The 24,383-nt window shown below is 44.0% G+C and overlaps 1 protein-coding gene across 1 annotated transcript in view; it reads left to right on the top strand.

Moving 5' to 3' along the window:
* Window positions 1–213: 213 nt before the first annotated feature.
* The window catches only part of LOC146176789 (epoxide hydrolase 2-like), a 33,034-nt gene continuing 8,864 nt past the window's right edge, over window positions 214–24,383 (top strand). The window contains exons 1-5 of the mRNA XM_084581041.1: window positions 214–292; window positions 9,339–9,567; window positions 14,798–14,928; window positions 15,552–15,664; window positions 18,872–19,049. Coding sequence (XP_084437167.1) covers window positions 9,379–9,567; window positions 14,798–14,928; window positions 15,552–15,664; window positions 18,872–19,049 — 611 coding nt within the window. The 5' untranslated portion in view covers window positions 214–292; window positions 9,339–9,378. The remainder of the gene's footprint in view (window positions 293–9,338; window positions 9,568–14,797; window positions 14,929–15,551; window positions 15,665–18,871; window positions 19,050–24,383) is intronic.

The raw sequence follows: 24,383 nt of genomic DNA, 5'->3' as shown, positions 1-24,383 counted from the left end.
AAAGCTTACCGTCACGAGTAATCATTCAAAGATTTTCGGTCCTTCTGTGTCTCGCTCACGAGGATGTCTTCGTGGAATATGATTGATTTTCTCGCACCTAAAACATAATGGCGAGGATCACGTGTATTTTTCCTTGTGCAATATGTTTGTTTTTCTTATCAATTTCAATGTGAGAGAGAAAGCTGGCTAAATGTTTTTAATTTAAGCCAAGATGTTTATGCTACGTGCGGGATATATGGGCTGCTACAGACACATTACGGAGCCTCGCCTCGAATAGGGTGGCTTCTGCGGGGTGAGTGTTGTTTCCTGTGCAACTATTCTTACCAAGGATGTCATATACCTATACGTGGTAGAAATGGCGACCCTAACCTTTGTGTTGTAAAAGTATTTAGCGAAACAGAGGCTCGATGGAAGTATATAAAGAAGAGCCATGATAGGTACAAGCTCTGGCGTCACAAAAGTACAAGCACATTTGAATCGTCCAATTTACTGAGCCACGTCCACGAACGTAACAGGCAGACCACAGCACGGCTTGACGCTACCCACCTGCGGTTTCACGCTACCAACCACGGGTGTTCGGAAAGCAAGCGCCAAGCTCAACGATTTACTTCACAGAAGCAATTTGTGGCAGAACACTGTAACCGCCATGACAGCGAAAAAGCCACTTATAAGAGACCTAGTGCAGAGGGAGCAGCCAGAGCTATACTAGATCGCCGGAAAATATAACGATGCTAGCCCCCAGTGGTTCTAACTCTTATTTTGGTGCACCTAGTTCTCTGTGGTAAACCAGCAAACCGGCTCTCTATATCCTGCGTACACGTGAGCTGAAGAAACTGAAGTGATCTTCCAAGCATTAGGTCGACAGGGAAGGATGATGTGAGCATTTGAACATAGACATCCCTCTATATTCTACAAAGGTAAGAATTCACATGTAGTTCATGTCTGTGTGTGACAGGTGCCGCTGACAAAAGTTAGGATTGGTCCCAGGATGAATGGGTATAGAGTCGAGGTACGTGGCGATATATATGCCAAGTGTTAGGTTGAACCGCTCAGTTACACCACCGCTGTTCTAAGCAATGTACGCGATAGTAAACAACAAACTATTTTACATTGCTTAGGAAGGGTATCTACGGATTCAAAACAGAAAGCACGTCCGAGGTCACCCAGCAGTTGTGCAGTGACGAGGCTAAGAATACTTTCAAGAAAGATATCAAAACCGACACCACTTGCTGAGGCAATACTATTGTTGAATTGCTGACGTATCATTGGAGACGATAATGGGTACGACGAGTCGTCCGTCGTTAGTTTGGGCGGCCGCAATAAAGTTATGTTAGTTCAACCAATATCAAAAGGTCAGCCAGGGCACGGTACAGCTACAGCGGAGTGCCAATGCGGCGAGAGGTTTCGATGCCGCAGCCAGTGCCCGATCGGACGTACTGACGAATGAAACGGTAGATGCCTCGACGGTAGGACAAATCTGTTAGCTTTGTTATGACTTGAAGAGACACAAAAGCCACTGATAGAAATAAAAGCATAATATGTTATATTCATCATTATCATCATCCTCAACATCAGCGTGACCATACCCACCGCAGGGCGAAGACCTCTCCCATATTACTGCAATGAACCTGGCCTTGTGCTAGCTGCATCTATTTGACCCCTAAGATCTTCTTAACTTCATTCACCCACCAACCTTGCTGCGGCACTCTGCTGCGCTTTCCTTCCCTTGAAATCCAGTTTGTTATCCTAAGCGACCATCGGTATCCCCTCTTCGCACTACATGTCATGCTCATGCCCATTTGTTCTTCTTAATTTCCACTCGAGTGTCAGTAACTGATTTATTTCTTTGACCCACTCCGCATGCTGTCTCTCTTTTAACGTTACCCTACCATATTTCGTTCCATAGCCCATTGCGTTGTCATTAACTTAAGTAGAACCCTCTTCGTTAGCCTTCACGTTTCAGCCCCATAGGTGGGTACAGGTAAGATGCAACTGTTGTATACTTTCGTGTTGAGCGATACCGGTAAGCTGTCAATCATATCTGCGAGTGCTTGCCAAATGCGCTCCATCCCAATCTTATTCTTCTTGTTATTTCCCTTTCATGGTCCGTATCTGCAGTTACTACATGTCCTAAGTACCCATATTCACCGATTACTTCCAGTACTTCGCTACCAAAAGTAAACAGGTGTTTCTATTTTAGGTGGTGGAACATTACCTTAGTCTTTTGCATATTAGTTTTCGAGCCCGCCTTTATATTTTTCCTGCCTAGATCAGTTCAGTTCAGTTCAGTTTAGTCGTTCAGTCGTGTCCGACTCTTCGTGACCCTATGGACCATGTCACGCCACGCTTTCCGGTCTCTCACTATCTTCCTAACATCACATAACTTCATCTGCAGTGCCTCGAGGATGCCATCTAATCAACGCGTTCGCTGCCTACCCCTTCTCCGGCGACCCTCAACCTTTCCCAACATCAAATCTTTCTCCAGCGACTCCTCTCTTCTCATCAGATGACCAAAGTAGCTTAGCTTTAACTTTAAAATTTGACCCTCCAATGAGCAGTCAGGGTTTATGGTCGACAATATCGACTGATTTGATCTTCTGGCAGTCCAAGGAACTCTCAAGAGTCTTCGCCAGCACCACAATTCAAACGCGTCAATTCTTCGGCCGTCAGCCTTTTTCACAGTCCAACTCTCGCATCCATACATCACAACTGGAAAGACCATAGCACGAGTTATACGGATCTTGGTTGGCAGACTAATGTCTCTGCTCTTTACTAGGCGGTCAAGGCTAACCATTGCTCTCTTTCCCAGAAGCAGGCGTCTCCTAATTTCATGGCTTCAGTCTCCTTCCGAGGTAATCTTGGAGCCCAAGAACAGAAAATCTGTCACAGCTTCCACTTCTTGTCCATTGATGCTCCAGGACTTGATAGGGCAAGACGCCATGGTCTTTGTCTTTTTAATGTTCAGTTTAAGCCCAAACTTCTCACTCTCTTCTTGTACGCGGATCAGAAGTCTCTTGAGTTCCACTTCACTTTCTGCCATTAAAGTGGTATCATCCGCATATCTAAGGTTGTTGATACGTTTTCCAGCAATCTTCACTCCAGCTGAAGAGTCGTCCAGACCGGCCTTCCTCATGATGCACTCTGCATATAGGTTAAATAGGCAGGGCGACAGTATGCAGCCTTGCTTCACTCCTTTCCCGATCGGAAACCAATCAGTAATACCATGCCCAGTTCTGACTGTGGCCTCTTGCCCTTCATACAGGTTCCTGAGGAGATCATTAACCATTATTTGCAGTTATCCCCCGAGTTGCTCAGCAAGGCAACGTCATCAAATCGCAGATTACTTAGGTATTCTCCATTTACCCTTATCCCTAACTGCTCCCATTCCAAGTCTCTGAATACTTCCTCTAAGCAAGCTGTGAATAATACTGGGGAGATTGTGTCTCCTTGCCTAACACCTTTCTTTATGGCAATTTTGTTACTATCTTTATCCAGAACTATGGTTGCTGTGCAGCCACTATATATATATCTTCCAGCACTTTCACGTACGGCTCGTCCACCCCCTGATTTGGCAATGCCTGCATGACCACCTTGGTTTCTACTGAGGCAAAGGCTTTTTCGTAATCAATGAATGCTATGTATAAGGGCTGACTATATTTCGAGCATTTTCCTATAAGCTGGTTTATGGTATGGATATGATCGATAGTAGAGTAGCCTTTCCGAAAACCCGCTTGACCTTTTGCTTGATTGCAGTCTAGGGTTATCTTGATCCTGTTAGCGATTACCTTAATAAATACTTTATACGGTACATAAAGTAAGAAGTTTGGTCTATAATTGTTAACGGTCTTAGCGTCCCATTTCTGATGAATTAAGATAATTTTAGCGTTCTTCCATGCCTCCGGTGCCGTCAATGACACCATACACTGCATATTCAGGGTGGCCAGCTTTCCTAGCACAATATCCCCCCCCCCCCCGTCCTTCAACAAATCTACAGTTACCTGATCCTCTCCATATGCTTTCCCCCTTTTCATAGTTTCTAACGTTTTATTAACCTCGTCCTTCGTCGCTGGCAGAACGTGTGACTGTTTTCCCTAATTCCGATCTCATTATTTTCCTGGGTGCTTTGGCTACTGTAGAGGTGAGTGTAACACTCCTCGGCTATTTTTGTTATCTTGTCCATATTCGTGATGACGTTACCCGCCTTGTCCTTTAGTGTATACATCCGATTTTTTCGCATGCCCAATTTTTATTCAGCGCTCTAAGCTTCCTCTGTTCTGTACAGCATGCACCATGTTGTACTTCCTGATATCGTCCACTTGACGCTTATTGATTAGCTTTGATATCTCTGGCAATTCTGTCTGGTTTGTGGGATTGGGAGCTTTCATACTTCGGCGTTTTTTATTCAAGCCTTTCATCTCCTTAAACAGCTTACGGTTAGCCTCTCTAACTATCCTACCACCAACTTCTACAGCGCACTCAATAATGATATCTCTGAAATTATTATTCTTTGTTCTAGGCTAATGGCGTCATCCTATGTTAGAGCTCAAATCTATCCTTTAGCGATATCCGGAACTCTCCTGCCCGCCTCCTCATCGCTAATTTGTTTATGAACTTTTTCTTATTAATATGTTTTGTTCCCTCTTCAGATTTAGTCAAATTCGAGACCCTACCAACCTGTGGTCAATGCGTCGCACTTTCCCGCTTAGCTTTACATCCTGCATAATGGGTTGTTGGAAAATAGTATGAAGTCATTTTCATTTTTAGTCTCGCTGTTAGAACGTTCCCATGCCCCCTTCAGGTTCATCCGCTTTCTGAAGATGCTCAGGATTCTTAAGTTATTGCGCTCTGCAAACTGAACTACCAACTCCCCACTGCATCAATGCCGTAGTCATCCACTGCATGCTATCCTGCCTTGTCATATTGATGAAGAGGAAATATTATTTAAATGTGGAGATATATTACTACAATGTAGAAAAGAACCAACCATAGGCCACTAGTGTCATCTGAAAAGACGACCATCAAATTTCCCTCTGGTGGGCTTACACTGGCATAAGGCGACATCTGTTTAATCCTCCCCTTTCATGGATATGTATGCTGCGTGGAATCTTTATAACTATTTTTATTTTTATAATTTTATACAATGTAATGCAACACTTTTTAGTCCTTAATACTTCTGAGGTACTGATGATTCTCGAGAGGAACTTAATAAATATCGAAGATTGTCCTTGTTTCTTAAACTGAAATCAATTTGACCTTTTTTTCACTTTTTAGAATTTCGGATCATTTCTATGCTTTGCGGAGAACATACCTAGCTGTCTAGAGCTCGACGTTTTGTCTCAAATTAAGAACAAAACCTGCATAATAAAGAGAAAACGCTTTACGGCAAGCCATTTACGGCGGTATACGTGTGTTATAAATGTTGAAAGTGGACGTTTTTCCAACGCGTTGCTTCTAAAGCTGAGTGTAATTCCTGTTGAATCAATTTTACTAAAAAGGGTTTCTATAAGTGTACATAAAAGTAAATAGAGCGTAAATTTACTTCAAACTTGCAACTTTTTGCAATGATAAAAACGGCGTTTTCCTCCTTTAGTGATTTATGATTTTTTGCGATGGAAATACGCCGTATCCTGTGGAACTGAGGTTCATTCCTTTGTGTCGAGTCGTTTGCCTACAACACAAAAAAACTCATTAATTAAAAAAATGATAATGGGACCTTGATTAGGGTTCTTATCCAAACACTTCATATATATTGTTACCTGGTGGTTTCAGGTAGCACCTGAGAGACGAAGAAGTTGAAGACTCTCGTGCACTTCTTGTTCTAGGTAGGACTTTTGACTCTTGACTTCGTGTCCCTGCCCTGTTTCCGTTTCCCGTAAATCCCTGTCTTCGTGACAGTTTTTGTGGACGTGCTGGGTATTGGACCTCTCAATGTCGTACACCCCTCCGCGAACCAACGACACAGAGCTTTCGCCTGTGAACACGCAAGTACATCGCGTCAGCCGGAGTAATCTGTGCCTTCCTCCCGAACACGGGCCCTTAGAGTTGAGTTCAACAACAAGCCCCCGGCCAGCCACGAAAAGCACAACGTCGGTCACGCAAGGTACTTCTGTTTACACCCTTCAAGATCCCCGAGTATCCAAATCGTTTCACAGCACTGCGCATGAAGCAGTGGAGCACTGGCAAACTCAGTTCGGATGAATCTCATCCTATAATCAGAGAAACGACAGCTTAAAGCTACGAAACGCCGTTTTCTTCTGAACGACCATACTCTGACATAGCATGAGAACCGAGAAGGCACAATGACATTGTGGCCTCAGTTCCGCCGTCTTATCATAGAGGCAGAGGGATAGGCTCAAACGACCAGAACGGGCTCTACGATCTCGGACACAGATTCCAAACGAGTTCGTCATGATGTATGTTGAGGAGATGTCGAAACTGTTTCGACTTGCGGATCCCAACATTTCTGAAGAGAAAGCTAAGCCACTTTATACATGGGGCTAAAGAACAGCTTTTTGCTGGTCTTGTGCGTAGTCCACCAACTACAGTTACCTCCTTTTTAACAGAGGCGGTCACAATAGAACGGATACTATACCAGCGTTCGGCTGTCTGCTACAGTCCAATCCTCGCTACGAGTGTTGCAGAGCCTCTTACAGCTGTTGTAAGCACTACCAACCACCTCCGATATCCCGATATCTTATTCGTGCAATTGGACGCGAGGAAAGGCATAAGGTTTGAGACATGCTCCAACCCAGCGGTGATTCTCTCGCACATATCATCCGCGAAGAGATTCAGGAAGTGACGAAGCTCTCTCTGCATGTTTCTAAAGCTCAGAGTTCTCCGGTTCCTGTCTATCCTCGTCCGACTTGCGCCGACATCCTCCGACGCCCAGCTCCAGCCCAAGCTCCGTTGTCTGCATTACCACCAACCCAGTGCATGCCCGTCCAGCAGCCAACGCAGTACATTCCCGTACAGCAACCAACACGGTATATGCGGCCACTGCGATCACACATACGCATAACAGACGTCTGGCAGGCCTATGTCAACCGGCGCCTTCCAATCACTGCGGGGAACCTGGTCACATTTTCCGGTGGTGCCCTTATCGGGAACTCGGACCGGATGATATTTTCGCCGACCTACCTACACCTAGACGCACGTTCGGTCAACGACCTCATAACATTGGAGACAACCACGCACAGAGCCTACAAAAAAAGGTTCGTCTCAAACGACTCGTCCCAGCCGATGTGTGTGCCTTCATTGGCTCAGTGACGCACAGAGCGCAACCCGGTTACACGCCGACAATCCAGGTCTCCATCCCCAAGCCGGCCATCACCTTCAACAACAGGTGACTTCCCGCGAGCACCGCTTGGCCGCTCGCCGAGCCCCGCCGAGAAAACTGAGTAGACCGACCTCCAGCGGCGGGGCCGCTAAATGTCAGCACAAAGACGTGCCCTCAGTGAGAGCAGGTATGGAATTTGGAGCAGAATCGACAGCATTTGATTCACGAGACCGAATATCGCTACACATCCCTGTGTGCATCGATGGTCGTTACGTCAGCGCTTTAGTGAATACCGGAGAAGAATTTTCGATTTTGAGTAGTAAACTGGCGAAGCATTTTAGGAAGGTTATGGCACCATGGTGTAGCACGCAGATAGCCACGGCAGGGGGCCATGGATTTACTTCTATTGGACAGTGCACGGGTAGAATCCAGATCCGTACGTCAACGTTTGTTGTCAGCTGCGTCGTCCACCGGGAATGTTCTCGTGATTTGATTTTCGGTGTAGATTTCAGCCAGAATAAGGCACCATCGTCGATCTCCGACGGCTATCGGTCTCGTTCTCAATGGAGAAAGCGGCTGCCAGCCCCACCGACGGCCAACGTTCCTGTGCCCTACGAGTTTCAGACGAGTTTGCTTCAGTGTCTCCCCGTTCCTCCTTGTTTTTTAGTGTTGTGTACGGCCGGCTAGTGCCGGGCAGATAACTACTAAAGGCAACCGTTCGCTTTTATTTTCTCATGGCATCTGTGCAGCTCGAAGCTTAATTATTCTCAGCAATGGTTACTCTGAGCCATCGCGTTCGCGGAACTATTAAACGAGGTTTCCGAATGCTTTGCGTCTGACATTATTGATACTCCTGGTGTTCTCGACCACATCAATATTAGCAGTGACCTTTCGGGCTGTCAACAACGCGACCCGCGTGCCTTACTGCTGGAATGCGCCCCGTGCTTTGCCTCATCATCGAAAGTCCGGCAAACTTGTATCTTCAAGCATCGCATCCTAACGTCTAACGATGCCCGACCTATTCGACAGCAGCCGTACCGCATTTCGACCAAAGAACGTGTGGCATTTCGGACACAAGTCCATGGAATGCCTAACGATGATCTCATTCAGCCGTCTAAAAGACCATGGTCGTCGCCAGTGTGTTAATTAAGACAAAAGATTGCAAGCAGCGTGTTCGCATTGATACAGGAAACTGAATGACATCACAAAAAAGATTTATATACTTTGCCCCATTTCAAAGATTCGCTCGACCGACTTTGCAATGCCAAGTTCTTTTCTTCCATCGATTTAAAAAGTGGTTATTGACAGATAGAAGTTGATGACCGCGATCGGCAAAAGACTGCCTTCCCTATTGTTCTTGTTTACTTTGGAAGGTTTATCTAGCTCTTTCTTTGTCAGCTTTAAATAGCGCGCTGCCGAGTTGATTGGGAATTCGTATTCCGACGACGATCATTCACGATTGCTGTTTTTGCCGCCACCTAGTTGCTTAGTTCTTGCGTGAGCGGAAGTGAGCAGACTGAAAAGTTCCTTTCAGCTCTATTCCAGTTTCTTCATTTACTGCCTCCCGCATTATCTCAAACACATGACAATTTTAATCGCCGCCGTTATATAGTGTGTGGGCGTGAGGCTTCCCACAGACTTTGTAGATTACTAACTACACTCTCTGTCTAATTCGATTTTTCGTAACGACTACCTATGGTCGCTCAGTGGTCAACGGTCCTCGACTTTTGTTTAAAGACGCGGATTCAATGCAATCCGCAATGGCCGCCTTTCTATGCAGGTAAAACGCAAGGGCCCCATATGCTGTTAGTGTATGTTAAGAAAACCAAGATATTAAAAATTTCGGAACTTTTGTAACCCTTTAGGGCAACCTAAAAGTCTTAGTCGCACTGGGACGTTAAATGCTATAAACTACAACATTTTTAATATTCGGTATTTTTCGAGAATCAGAATGAAATAAAATATTTACGTGTATTTTGCCGTCGGAACACCGAATATTTCCACATCTCTAATTTCTCGACCTTTGAAATTCCGCTGATGGTTTATGCATTTTTCCTTGCAGAGTTTTATTATCCAAACCAGGCGGGCCTTACTAACCTACGATGGTGCCCCCTGCTATCGGAAAACTGATTGTGCTCGCTATCGGGACCAGTATGTGGATTTGGATGCAGGCATACGTCAAAGTGCAAATTGGGTTGCATGGGTCTGCTATCCTCATACCTAAAAACAGGACGGAACCGAAAGAATTCAGCAACGGCACATATGGAAATCATGAATACGCAGAACTGGGAGTAAGCAAAAAATTCGTTTTTTAAATTCTGTGGCTGCCCAGCGGTAACAGTTTTTGCTTTTCCTTACGCTTGGCTGCAGTTTACGCTCTCAAAACTATTATGCACACATATTAGCAATGCATAATGTTAACGTCTGAACTGTGCAATGGCTTGCGAGCTGTATGGAAGCTATTGCACATTCACTTGCGCAGATACCTCACGCACAGCATAGCCCTGCTGGCACAAATAGACAGCCAGACGTACATGTGAGGTATTTTATCTCTAGTGTATGTACTTGCTCAAATCAATAAGCGTAAATCTCAACCAACCAGTAACGCGTGTGATCGAACTGCACTGTATCAGGGCCCGAAGTAACAAGTTTCCAATACCTACAAGCATGACTGACGGAAGGAAAAAAAGAGAAATAAACATTTCAGTGACACAGCTCAGCTCAAAGAGGTTATAGAGAGCGAAATCGCGGTCAAACATCGACTAGCTGCCGAAGCAGCAAGGACAACAAGAACATGTACACTAGATACTTCGATAGCAAAAGGACACCCGATGCAAGCATTGCGGGCCCCTTGGATTCCCAGTCTCGCAGGCCAGAAGCAGCCACCCTTCCCCGTTGCTCGTCTCGGGGTTAAATCTAAGATATCAAATTTCACCGAGGGAAAAAGTGCGCCGCCATATTCGGCGCTAGGCTGCTTTAGTGGCGCTGGAAAGAGTTGATGATTGCGGACCTTAGCAGTCTTAGTCAAACCGATTTCTCGCATGGTGGTGAAAGGTATTGCGATTTATGCGCTCTAACGAAGCCTACGAACTTGCCTCTACCACATACCATATTGAGCCTGAAACGCGACCTAAAGGTCATGTGGAATTGTTTTTCCGCTTGAAAGTGCTGCTCGAGTTGATTATCGCTTTTCCTGCTTTCCATCTGGCAAAACGTATTCCTCGCGGCTCCATGCACAGACATCACGGCTATTTCGTCGGCGAGGCACTGAGAGCTGGAGAATTATAAGTAATCACTGTGCGCAAACACACTACAGCACATACGCTTTTAGTAGTCTGTCTAAGTTAAGAGATATGTTAAAAATACAGCTCTGACCATAACGTTTTCATTACTCCCTTCGCAAATTCACCGCTTCAATGATGGTGTACCAGCATTTGATCAGCCGGTCAATATATAAACCATTGATTGCAGAGTTTAAGCCTTAAATAAATTCAATGCGTGAGGTGCATTGGTTTGTTCTGGAGAGTTGTGTTCATTGTAGGTGGCGCCACCTCATCCCAGTACCCCGTAATGCAAGAAACACATATATTTATTTCTCTCAAGCCTGACCCGCAAGCTTCTATAGCGTTCGGTAGAAGTGGGCACTTTGAGTATGACAATAGTAATATATCTTATGCACAGATTGCATCGTTTTACCTGAAAGATATGTGCATTGTGGCTGGCGCCAGATAATCTCAGTACATTTTCAATCAAGGAGAAACATATTGTTTTTAACTGGATAGTGTTAAAGGCCCCGTTCAACAATACAAACCTGCGTTGGCGCCGGCGCTACCATCTGTAGCGAAAATTCACTAGCACAGCATTGGAAGGCGGTCGTTGGTAGCTGACATGGCCGCGTCCTGACTAGCTGTAGGTCTGCCTCATTTTACGTCTCACCGGATATGCCAACATAAAGTCCCTTGATAATTTGAAAGTAGCGACACTCTCCTCCGCGCCGCGCTTTCCTCCTCAAATCTCCTCGCGCGGCGGCGGCGAGCGCTGCGCACGACACGCTTTTTCCCCTTGACGCCCGCCGGCCAGCCGCAGCAGTGAGTGAAGCGCGAGCTTTTGGGCCAGGTCTGCGCTCCAGGAGTGCACAAAATGTTTGAAAAATTGCGAGAAAAGCATTGAGAATGCCGAAAGTAAAGTTCATGAATTGATTGCTTTCTTCTTAGAACTGTTTGAATGGGGAATACTGATAAACAAAGCTTTCAGGCGAGTTCTGTGTTACAGACACTTTTTAAGTCTCATGATAAGGTTTTACTTTGTGCACTTAATCTAGTACTGCCTCTGACTTTGTGTTTGTTTTTTTTTAGAGCGTGAAATCTGTCACCGCGGTAAAACTTCGGAAAACGATCCAGGCTACTGCTTTGAACTTCAAGATTAGAGAAGGTTAAAGCAGGACTTAGTCTATTTCGCTACTGTCAAGCTATCTCTCTAAGCATAGTATATGTCACGTGATCAACCATGAGATTGGATTATTGGCTAATTGTACATGTATTTCGATCAATTGCTGGGCCAAATTAATTGATATTTAGTAAATTGCAATTAAAATCTAAATTTTAGCTGCAACATCGAACCGTATACCGTTGGAAAGCTTAGGCCAACTGTAATGGCACTGTGCTAGTTAGCGATCCGCGATAATCTGCGTTCATTAGTTAATTTTGTATAAAACCAAATTTTGAGCTGTTGCTTGCTGCTTCGAGGCAAGGAACAGGTTTGCCACGGCAGTCTTGATATGATGCTGATGGAGGAATTAAATAATTTTATGAGTACGCGGCCCCTGACTGACTTCGCGTGTGGTTAAAAGACAGCAGGGTACACTGGGAGAAGTGGTGGGCCCTATTGCCGATACACTGAAGTTCTGGGGCAAGCATGCTGTGGTCTCATGCGCTGTGTAAAAGAGCTTGATTTCATTGAACGCAACAATCAAATAAAAAAATTACAAGGTGCACATAGGTCTTAACGTGCGGAAATGAGAAAGCATATAACTGCCAATTCATTTACTTTCGCTATCCTATCTATCACTATATCTACTAATGCCAGAGACCTATCGTAACTGTCACTATCCGCAACGAACACTATCACCTCACTATCCGGGCCTATTACTATAATTTACTATTATTATCCGTAACAGTCACCATCATTACCTATCACTATTCATAACCATCACTATTTAATCTGATGCCGTCCCATGACCCATTGATATACTTCAATTTTCATTGACTTCCGTTGTTAGTCATATCTCTATTATCTCATAATATCTGACGAGACAACTATACATTGACTTTTAATTCTTATACTTTCTTGTTTTCTCATAAATGGAGGTGGGAAATGAGCAAGCCACAGAAATAACTGACTACTATCAGCGCGAGGTTCATGTCTCTGTCGAGGAGGCTTCTTTTACTTCAGGACAGGTCGGTGAGAGAAAATTGATGGAACTGCGTTTGGCCTGTTTTTTTTTTTCGAGTTCGTGTAATATTGGCGGCTCAAACTGGTCTTCAGTGAAATGTAGCTAGAACATAGAGCGATGAGATAATTACTCAGGCTAGGTGAAAAAAAAAATCTTGCATACAATTGAAATGAGTAATATGTTACAGTGTTAAGAATTGTTGCTCGCAAAATGTTCCCCTATTTTTACATAATAACTATATTCATTATTGATTTTTAAGTTTCGTAAATACAGAAAATTGACGCAATGATTCCGGCTGATTTGACATCGATGGGATAACTTTTCTCGCAATAAATGAATACGCGGAATCGCGCTTTTAGAGCTCCAGCTTTCAAAGCGAAGGTAACCCGCCAACGCCTAGTAGTCATGGCCAAAGTGAAGCGTGTGTGATCATGTGAAGACCCCCTGCACATTGGTCGTATCCCTGATAAAACGAATGCATACTTTTTAACCCACGCGTGCATCGAAGCATGGCAAGACACATTCAAGAATTGAAAAAAAAATGCCGTATGACCTAACTAGTGCAGATTACCCGCAATACCTCGGGTTTACTTGCCAAAAAGTTTTTCAAGGCCACCATTCATTGCTCCCGAGTGACCGACACACACTACAAGTACAAGCTGGAAAGGCTAGCTCCTCTACAAGCCCGAATTTTGATTTTTAGTGAATGAGGCCAGGGAGCCTAGCATAATTGCGACAAATGCAATCGAGAGACTGTAATTTTCCAGTTATTTCTGACAGCAAAAAGCAGATTATAGCGCCCTGTTTCTGACTGTACAGAAGTCGAAGTGGGTTAAATGATGGAGCCTTGGAGCCTCGCAGAATATTTAGCATGCTGCAGAGGACAACCTTATTTTTATACAATGAACATGCTGCCGCCGCAAAAATATTGAGGAGCAAGCAGGAATAAAAAACGCAGCGTCAGGTGACGCGTTTTTACGGGGAGAAAGGCACCCGACGTCGCAAACAACTCTGTTGTTTCTAGGAATAAACGTCTTTCGACTAATCTTGTGAATCCATTGACTCGTGCGCAAGCCGTCACACTTGCCTTGAGATATCACGAATACCGCGTAACCATCTTCAGGCCGCTTGCTGCAGTTGTACGCGCAACAGCACGGCATAGAGCTTGCACGCTGCAATAAAAGCACAGCGCGCAATATTCGCTCGCCGAGACTAGGAGAAAAATGGCGCGAAGGAAAAAGAAAACACAAGGAACACGCCGGACGCGCGTCGGTTTCCAATGGCAACGGCAGATAGACCAATCGTCGCTCAGGAAATCGGGCGGAGAGCCGGCCTTCAGCGAAGGGGCGCGCAAGGGGCGAGGAGGAGGCGAGGAGGTAGCGCGGCGGCGGCAAAGTTCAATCGTTGGCGTAACTTTCAAAGTATCAAGGGGTTTTATGCCAACACGGCCATCTTCTTTTATATCGGGGGGTAATGTCAGAATAAACCTGCCTGGACTCTTGTATTCACGTTACCCCTTGGCTACGCAGCTACGTTCAAACGCTTGGTTAAATGCGGCCTTTAGATGTGGGCTTGTAGCCCACAATATTGCATGATACACTTAAAAGCAGGATCTACTGCCCTTCATAGAGTTTGCCTACTACTAGCATTGGGTAAGAAAAACTGCTATACGAAACCAACGGGGAAGTTGTTCGGTTATACCAAAAGGTTAATAGCGACTATTTAGGAGCTTACGCAGAGAACTGCGGATTTAATGAGCGTTATCGTGAAATTTTACGATACTCGAAACAACTGCTTTTCTAAACTTCTTCCCGTTGAAAAAGTCATCTGGTCAAGAACTTCGATTTTTAAAGTATGTTATACAACATGCTTCAATCAACCAATACTCTTTGTGCTATAATAAAATTTTGGGGGATTTTCCCGCAAAAAGGAACACGGGAATTTCAGAACTGTGTCCAAGTATACTTTGCAGAAAGCTGTCGCTTATGCGGTCTTTGGATAAACGCTTTTGTTAAGGTAGCGTTTATACCAATTTGAAAATGTATTTCAATTCCCCGTTTTCTTTCTAGAATATTAAAATTCATTACGTGAAAAAGGGCTGCGATAATAACAAGGACCGCATAATTCTCCTTTTGCACGGTTTTTTGGATTTTTGGTTCATCTGGAACCGGCAGATACCTGCTCTCGCCGACGAATTCTGGTAAGCAGCCGCAGTGGCATATTTGATCAAGTTACCATGTTACTTGACGCTTCTATATTCAAATGCCCTATAACCAACCTATACTATATCTCTACAGAAAACGACAACAGTATGTGTAAATGAATAAATTCCCGTTGCAGATAGGGGCATATACTAAATTATTACTTTAAGATTAATGAAATACCTTTCATAGATAAGCAGGAAAAACGGCGAGGGAGTGTGCAAATGAACGAGGGGTTAGAAGGAGTCGCTAACACTAATTAAGTGGCCAGTTTAATTAGAGTAATGATGCATAGTCTTATGTAGAAGCCCAGGCAAGATAACTGCTGATTAGCTTGTACGAATGAAGTCACTTGAAGCTAATTCCTGCTTTTTTTACTTCTTGATATATTTCATGAAGTGTACATTCTCAAAGTATGTTAAGTACCAATTGCCTGATACCACTACGTACGCTTACCTAGTACCATTATGGCATAAGGGAATTGCATTCTTCGGTATTTAATACGTTAGTGTCCGATGCAAGGAACGTGCGAAAATAAACACTTAATGAAATGTGCATGTGAATGATTGTCATCTATGATTCGACTTCTATTTTTATAAAATAGCCTTTCCACTGTTTACAGCGTTGTGGCTCCAGATTTACGCGGTTACGGAAATACTACAAGACCTGAAGATACTGCCGAATACCTCATGAAACATCTGATTGAAGACCTTAAGAATCTCATAGAATATATAGGTTGGTAAAACTTTTATAATTTTGTTTAATTCGGAAGTGGTACCACTTATTTGTCTGCAACAAATTCGTTTCAAGCCGCGCTTGGAGTGGTTTCTGGACCAACGAAAGCACGCATGTAGCACTGTTTACTCATTTCGCCATCACGAAAACGTTCCTGAGTAATTAGGCAGATAATAGGGATTGGTCACAGTCTATCTTTAGAAAAAGCGAAATATAAATTCTATCTGTAACACCAAATACTACACGGTCTCTTACATTACGCACTGCCAAGTCAAAAGTTTTCAAACCCTTTTTGTTGGTAATCCCAATCTTACAAGTACAAGATTTCAGTTTTTATGCGGCACCAGCCCCTAAAAGGAACCACGTGTGAAGTGCTTTTACGCATAAATATTAATGTTTTCAAAGTTTTGATACGAATCGTTTGAAGTTGATAGTAGGCGAAAACTGCCCGCTGTGTTTCTGAAACATTTTAGGTCCCTGGCGACGGCGATCGTCTGCGGTGAAGGCCTCCCAGGCACTGCTCCGCTTTATGAAAAGCACAGGCCTAATTGAAAGACCATGAGTTTGCTGTTGTTTTAAGTGATATGGACTGCGACGTGATGGGATGTGACATGTCTGTAATGTGACTGTAGTAACTTCAACCATCCCTCTCTCACAACTTTTATATTCACTCACCCCTTCCCCCAGTGCAGGGTAGCAAACCAACCAGTTGCTTTTAAGGGTTAACCTTCCTGCCTTTCCTCCTCATCTTCCTCCTCCTCCTCCTCCTGCCAGCCCCCTGTCAACTACCCTGTCAGCTACCTCTCAGCTACCAAGAACAACCAAGGTGACTGAACGGCGATTCCAATCTACATTTCATCCTTTAGAGAAGACACGGATACAGCAAACCGTATAAACGGCTCCTTAATACTACGTAAATCTAGTGTAAATACGTACATTTTCGAATTTATACCGCGAGAATCTAACTCATAGCACTATTTTCAGGCACATATACAAGTTCGTTTTAAAACTCATTCCGACAATACACTTTTTTTTTCAGAAGTTGTTTGCAGCAGTACGGTATGTTAGGAAAGCCTCGACCAATTGCGGTGGCGAGGTCAATATAATTATGTTTCACGACGCTTTTCCCTCTCGCAAATTTGTAATGACAGTGACAGCGCTTAAGAACCCAATTGTACAGTGCTCGCCACCATGACTGGCTGAGGCTTCCCATACACGCCGTTCTGCGGGCTGCGCGGTCAATATGATTCTCTTTCTACATGCCTACCACTCTCGCAAATTTGTTAAGAGAGTGACAGCGCTTAAGAACACAATTATGCCTGCGCGCCACCATGACTGGTTGAGGCGCTCCCATACACACTATTCTGCGGCAAGCAGCATTTCATACCTGGTATAAGTGCGAACAAGGAGGAAAATGGGGGCCAGTACGCAACTAGTCAATGTTTCATGTTCAGGCTCCCAGGACAGGATCCTAGTTCACAATGAAGTCGTCGTGAAAAAATGATCGTTTTAAACAGCATTGAATAACCGCCGCTGGTTAGGAATTGTACTGTTTTTGTTCGAAGTGTGTACTGTGGTTTCTGTGATTAACATTTTCCGATTTAGTTTCAATGCTCTTCAGGTTCACCGGCTACTATTCTTGCCTTTTCACAATCAAAGTTGTGATCATTCATACCTGGGTGCTCTGAAAAAGCTTTGTTACGAACGCTTTTATTTTTCTTCCTTTTTTTTTTTTTTACAAAATCAGCCTGCTGCTGCAATCACTTATTGCAGCCTCTCCGTTTCACTGATTCAAAGCTCCCTTTCAGCTTGCCCACGGGATTTTCAACTCCTGTGAATTTATCCTTTGCGTGTATCATTTGATGAAGCATTTTTCAAAAAGACATGTACCAGCTGTACCCCATACTCTTTTAAGACATGGTAAAATAATTTATTGGCTCCCGCAAGATGTAGTAATTATTATCGCGTTGCAAAACGTGATGAACATTAGAGCCTTTGTTTCGCGTTCCTTTTCTCTTAAGGCACACAGTTTTAAATAATGCAAACGGGAAATCCAACTACAGTAATATTTCCTCATTTGGACAAAACTTAGTTGTTAATAAAATGCGTGTGCACCCATATGCTGCTGCAAGGTATCTTTGGCCTGATTACTAAAACGATTTTGTCGCAACATTGTTTTTGTAACGCAAAAAATTAGCTCGTATTGCTAAGGAGTCAAGCCCAGTTTCCTTAGCCATCTTCTTCAGAAGCACCGATCGAATAATTTGTCTGTTGTGAACGCATGCATGGAAATGGTGCAAACCTCGGAATTGTGTGAATATATTGATCTTAGAATTTAGGGGGGGGGGGGGGTGCTCTGAAGATATTCAGCAGAAGATTTCGGACATCTTGAGGGAGTGTCTTCTTATACTGCTTGTTGATACGGCAATTATATGCTATGCGTATATTCTGCGTTAATAAAACATTCCGCAAAAAATGCGCTTATGAAGAATTGCTTTGTAAAATAGATTCTTAGAAAATGTAGTCGTAGTAGCAGAAAATTATAATTATTGGGGGCAAAATTATTAGCTGCGGTAGTAGTAGAAATTGTACTAATTACTGCGGTATAGTTATTTGCAGTAGATTTAGGAAGTTAGCATTACGGGCCCCTCTTGGAAAATTCTGCCCTTTCCTTTCTTTCTTTTGAAGGCTTCGTTGGGAAGGGGCAATTTGGAGAGAAATTCCCTCTATACTCTCATAGCCATCGAAGAGGGACAGCTGGAGATGAAAGACGGAAGGATAACCGGAGGATATGGGTAGTGGGCAGCAAAACTTGGAGCGGGCAATGCATTTGACGGAGAGGGGATTGGGAGAGGGCACGTAAAAGAGAGTAGCAGGCAATGTATGGGGTGTATGGCAAAGTTCCAAGAAGTTCGCTGGATCCCGCTAACATTAGCAGGACCTGAAACCGTGGGCCGCAGCAGCTGCTTCGTGTGCATTGTATACTAGGGCATAAATACAAAGCCATCGCTTTTTTTTTTTGTTTTTGCAAGGAAAATGAGTCAAGAATATTTTCCAGCTGTAGCTGAAAGGTGTACTGTAACTTTTTGTTGTACTGACTTCTGCTTAGGGCATCCTTATTTTATCGCCCGTTTTGGTTAAAGTGTCGAAGTAAAAAGCTTAATATGCCAGCATAAGTCATATCTGCTTTCATTGTTTTAAAAACAGACCCCAATCGCACTAGGGAGGTTGTCCTGGTAGGCCATGATTGGGGTGCCATGATCAGCTTCTGCTTCGCCACCTTGCACGAGGAATTGATAAATAAAATGATAATTATCAATGGCATGCATCCCGTGGCGTTCAGAAAGCAGCTGTTCACAAGCATAAGGCAGATGAAAATGTCTTGGTAAGTACTGATCATTCACAAATGTATAGAGCATAAAATTCTTGTTTTCAATATAAGCTATTATAGCGTTGCTGGGCTGTTTTTGTTTCAACTCCATTGTTATTTTTCAAGGTCCTATGTGTGACAAACGTTACAGTTTTCGCAAGGACAAATAAAAACACAGCCTATTAATATTAAAGAAAAATGATGCACGTGACCTTTATTCACGAGACCCACATATCAATTAGTCGGTTTCAGAATGAGTCCTTGACAAAATCAGTTTTACCTGGCGGCGAAGATTCAGTTCATCGGTTCTCTTTTTTTAGTTATTTGGACGTAAGCAACAGTTTGAATTCGGAAACCCTGTTTTAAACACTGCAGGAGCGTTTGGATAAGGGAAGCAGCTGATGTTTCATAAACTTTTTTATTTTGCACTGAATATCACCGCTCTGCGGCTAAGTATACAATAAAAATAACAAGGACCCTACTGCCCCATGGCGTATTGTTAAAAACTTTAAAGGCGGAAAATTCCTGTCATATTTGTCTGCAATGCCACTTCTGTGGCAGGCAGACTAAATTACGAGCTGGTATTTTCATTTTTAGTAAATTTAATTCGCAAATGATGAATTATAATTTTGAAATGATTAGTTATGTCTACGATAATTTACAGCAGTGTTACTATACGGGCAAGAGTAACGATAGCAGGTTACCGTGTCAAGTGTTCCCTCCTGTGTAAGTCTGCAGTTATGTACGTAGATGGTTGCTTGCCGATGATGCACTAAACAGTGCGTCTAATTCACTCACGGCATTTGCAGGTGAAAATTCATTCATGATCTACTTGCTTGATATATAAGAAAAGGTCTTGTAGGTAAAATAGTCGTCCTAGTTAGATGCAACTTGCTTTACACTTACATACGGATGTTGCGTAATCAAAAATTATCTTACTTAGACCTAACATTTCCTAACAAGACCACTTTACTCCTTAACGCTTTGTGAAAAGTGCATTTTTGTTCTGTTATATTTACCTCTTTTAGTTATAACTGCTCTGGCAGGGTCAAAAGAAGCCCGTTTGTAATACAGGGCTACTATTTGCATGTTTTTTGAGTACTCCGTGTGATATTCTAGTTTACCTCTCTGGCAGTCTGACCCAGTTGTGTACAAAATGACTTCGCTCATTCTTCTCTTAGTGCACTATAGCTGCCAGCTCTTTGTCTCAGATGACGTTCGCATCTTTCATGCCGCAAATAAAGTATATAGTATATGAATATTTAGTGTAGAACGGATGGAGTTCATACGTTCCGTAAAACAGTGAGCGCGGTATCACGTTGTCAGCCATTTTTGCGCACAAAAAATTGGCTGCAAAAAGAAACAGACAACATGCTGCTGCAATGTTCGCTTTCCAGGCATAATATTATTTTCATTGTCCTTCTGGTGTTTATGGAAAATGTCATCGTATTTCGAAGTTGCGTTTTCAGTAAAATATGACGCTTTCTAGCATGTCTAGCATATTGCTAAATATAATACAAGAGGCTTTTTCAAAACATGGATATAGTATTTATGCTGAAAATTATTTCTTCTCAATGAAACCAAGAAAAAGTGTCTGAAAGTTATGTAGCGGTCTTCAGAGAATTGTGTTGATCGTCATTGCTAACACAATTGATTCAAAAGACTAATATATATTTTCAAGATGCATTAAATGAAAATTCTCGTCTTAACGGGAGGAAAACAGCAAGGGCCAAATAGTCGGTCAGCTCTTGTATGATAATTGTGTTTTATGGCTTAATGTCATCTGTATATGACAATTGTAATTACTCTTAATGTGTTTGATTGTTGGATTGGTCGCCAAATTAAGGTTGACATATAGAAAGACGCAAATTTCGGATCACAATTCCCTATAGATTTCAAAGAAAATCTCCATGCAGCCTGCATGTACAATAGCACAGAGTATCACTAGGCACTGATGTAACGTCGCCACAAGCAATATGCATGAATGTGTTTGATTGTTGGATTGGTCGCCAAACTAAGGTTGACAAATAGAAAGACACAAATTTGAGATCACAATTCCCAATAGATTTCAAAGAAAATCTCCATGCAGCCTGCATATACATTAGGTATCCAGCACGGAGTATCGCTAGGCAGTGATGTAACGTCGCCATAAGCAGTAAGCCTCCGGAAAGAGGGTTGTATTCACACGCAGCTGAAAAACGAGGGGTACAGGTGATAAATGCGTGCAAAGGCGAGGGATGAAAATTAATTATTGTCCTTCTATTACTCTCTAGAAGACCACTTATGGGAACGAGCTGTAAGACCGACAATTATATATCACGAAGCTAAATACGTCTCTCGAGTATCTGGAGTAGCGTCGGGGAGAGGTAACCTGGCTTGGGAGACGGCGAACCTCTATATCAGCCGCATATGTTAAGTTGTATGCAAACGATGAACCATGGATTGTGCCGTGGACCGGTCAGGTAGGGTCCACTGCTCACACCTTGGCCCCGACGGCATCCACACGGTGGGCCAAAGTAGCAACCAACAAGCCGGACACAGGAGAGTGCGAAAGGGACTTCGCAGTTTCGTGATACGATCGCAGCACGCTCCCTTCCTTTTTACCATTAATTCATAATGCCAAATTGTGCGCGCATTCGGGCCATATTGAGCTACCGTCTTGGCTTCGTCTAGCTTGCTTCGTCTAACCATATCCGTACCTGGATGAAGTGCAGTTCTAACGACCTGCCACATTGACAGTGCTCCCGCTTCATCCGTTTAATTCAATACGTAAAGTTGAAGGCGAAAAGAACACGTCAATATACGCGGCCAACTTAACCCTGGTTACGTTTATGACCACGGCTCCCGGCATTAACCGGAGTTAACGCCAATAGCTGTTCACTGTTTTTACACAGCTCGCAAATGTTGCCCCTTGGGCGATCGGTTTAAGAAAGCTCCGTACAGAAATTATATATTATAAGACTGTATATTCAAATATCTGATTTATAACACGATTTGTCGAGCTGCTACCGACGTGGGCGGCGATAGCGCGCTGAAGCAACGTTCGATGCATTCTCCCTACCTCAGCGCCACGCCTGCCACCGGCAACTGTTACAATGGTGCGGCAGCTATGGGCATTCCTTGTCCTCGCGTGCATAGTAAAATAGTTTTTCTTTGGATCATTAAGCTTGAAGAAAAACGGCGGATCCAAACTGACCCCATCGGGTCGATCGCTGCCTCAAACAGAGTGGCTGCTTGGTGTGACAACAAGAAAATATCTGTTCATTGAAGCTGTACCTGTTCAGAGCAAACTCACTCAATCTTCTTGCACGCTAGCTCCGCTTTAAGGCGTCTCCGAAATGACCATATATTTTCTTTGCTAATAGGCAATGAATAGACTGCGTACTGGAACGCTGGTCAAATCAAAATCACCATTTCTTGGCACTTCGGTGCGAAACAATCTAGGCCTGCGATCATTAGGGAGTAGTTCCCTCACAGTGCCATCACCCACCAGGCTCGGAGTTCCATTGTTCCGTTAGCTCGCGGAATTCAGCGTATCACGTGTTCATTTTCAAACCTATCTAATTTCAATACGCAGCTGCAGGATCAAAGGCTTTTCGAAGTTTTTTTCTCTTAACACGCCGCGCAAACACTCGCCTTGAAAGCTCCGTGGCAGTATTGGGGCTGCACGTACAGTTGCACTGTACTCAAAAGATGGGTAGAAAAACTGCCGCAAGCCACTCGAGATAATGACAATGTTCTCCGGTGCTCTTCAGTGTACAGGGTGGTCCACTCTAAGTGCGAACACGGCTCCGCGTGGCCGCGCTCCGCGGAGTGCCAGCGGATCCGGCGTGTTTGCGCATCGCAGCAAAGCCGCGCAGGCGCACAGGGGCCCGGGGGAGGAGCTTCGTGTCGTCTGCTACAGCGCTGGCGCGCACCTCGCTTCCATTGCTGGCATTCCTTGCATTGCTCACTTGCATTGTATTGCATCGCTTGCGCCAGCGCGGTAGCAGACGACACGAAGCTCCTCCCCCGGGCCCCTGTGCGCCTGCGCGGCTTTGCTTCGATGCGCGAACGGCGCTCCGCGCAGCGCGGCCACGCAGAGCCGTGTTCGCACTTAGAGTGGACCACCCTGTACATTGTTGATGTGGTGTATAGTTTATGCGCTTTAATTTGGCGCCAACACGCCGCTCCCATCACATACGCCGCCCGGTCCGTGGTCCGCGGCTCCAGAAAAATGCAGAGCAATTATCGCCTATTTTAGTCCGCGGACGTCATGAACTGGAAGCGGAATTCAAGTGGCGCTTGTTAATCGGGCCAAAACAGGTCAATGGTCGGCTGTCTAGACACACTTTTAGGGCCCCTTTCTCGGATGTCGGAGACCCGAAATACGCGTGTAGTGGTTGCAATGTTTGAAGGCCTAGGGGCAGCCCATACAGCTAAGGAAAGTGGCCGTCCTCTTCGGAGGCCGAAACGCAATTTCGATTCACTTAGATCAGATCAACAAATTCCACGCTGCTCGGTTTTCTTCCCAATTCCCATAATCCTTTCCCAATACCCCAATTCCATTTCTTCTTCCAACCCGTTCCACTACTCCTCAGGAGAGATTAGATGATAATTCCCAGGTCCTTTCTCCCACGGTGGGTCGCCATTCCAGCTCTTCCCACTTTTTGTTTTGCCGCATTTGTGGGGCTTTCCATATTCGGTTCCGCGAAATGAACCTTTGTCCTCTCGAACCAAATCTTTAATATCAAGTAGTGCGGTCAGAGTCACTCTGCTCTTGGGTTTTTAATTCAGACTGATTATACAACCTGTGAATATTTGCAGAAAGGTGGGGCAGCTATGCAAGATACAGAACGAGTATAAGACGAGAATAAGCAAAAAGAAACAAATAAAACACCATGAATGCATGGATTCTACAGCTTGCTGATAGAAGTAAAGTAAAAGGAATATAAAGTAGAAACCCACATCACGCAACCACCTCTTTCGCTTGCAGAGGAGCAGATCAGTAATAAATTGTTTCTAAAAAGGATATTACAAAATAATGATAAATCTAGGAAAGAACCATTCAACACTGCTGGCGGTAGATGAATCAACAGGTCAGGACAGATATAACTAAACTATGCTGTTTGCTTTCCCTTCTTAGGAAAACCAAGCCGCAGTTTGCTATGCGGCCTGATTTGTTGTCCTTTAATGACAACCAGGAGTTTAAGGGCAGACTGGTTTCTGGCATAACTCGACTCCTTTTATCAAATGTGATTTCAGGGGTACAATGGTACACAGAAAATATTTTGCATTTGAAACGTAAATCTTCCACGGTCTTAATAGTACTTCAATTCCTCCGTAACCCAATATCGCTCTGAAATTCGG

This window comes from Amblyomma maculatum, chromosome 10 (assembly GCF_055883805.1).
Source record: "Amblyomma maculatum isolate TAMU_Amacu chromosome 10, ASM5588380v1, whole genome shotgun sequence".
NCBI classification, from domain to species: domain Eukaryota; kingdom Metazoa; phylum Arthropoda; class Arachnida; order Ixodida; family Ixodidae; genus Amblyomma; species Amblyomma maculatum.
The sequence above is the reverse complement of the archived record's forward strand: the minus strand, read 5'-3'. Positions and strand labels throughout refer to the sequence as shown.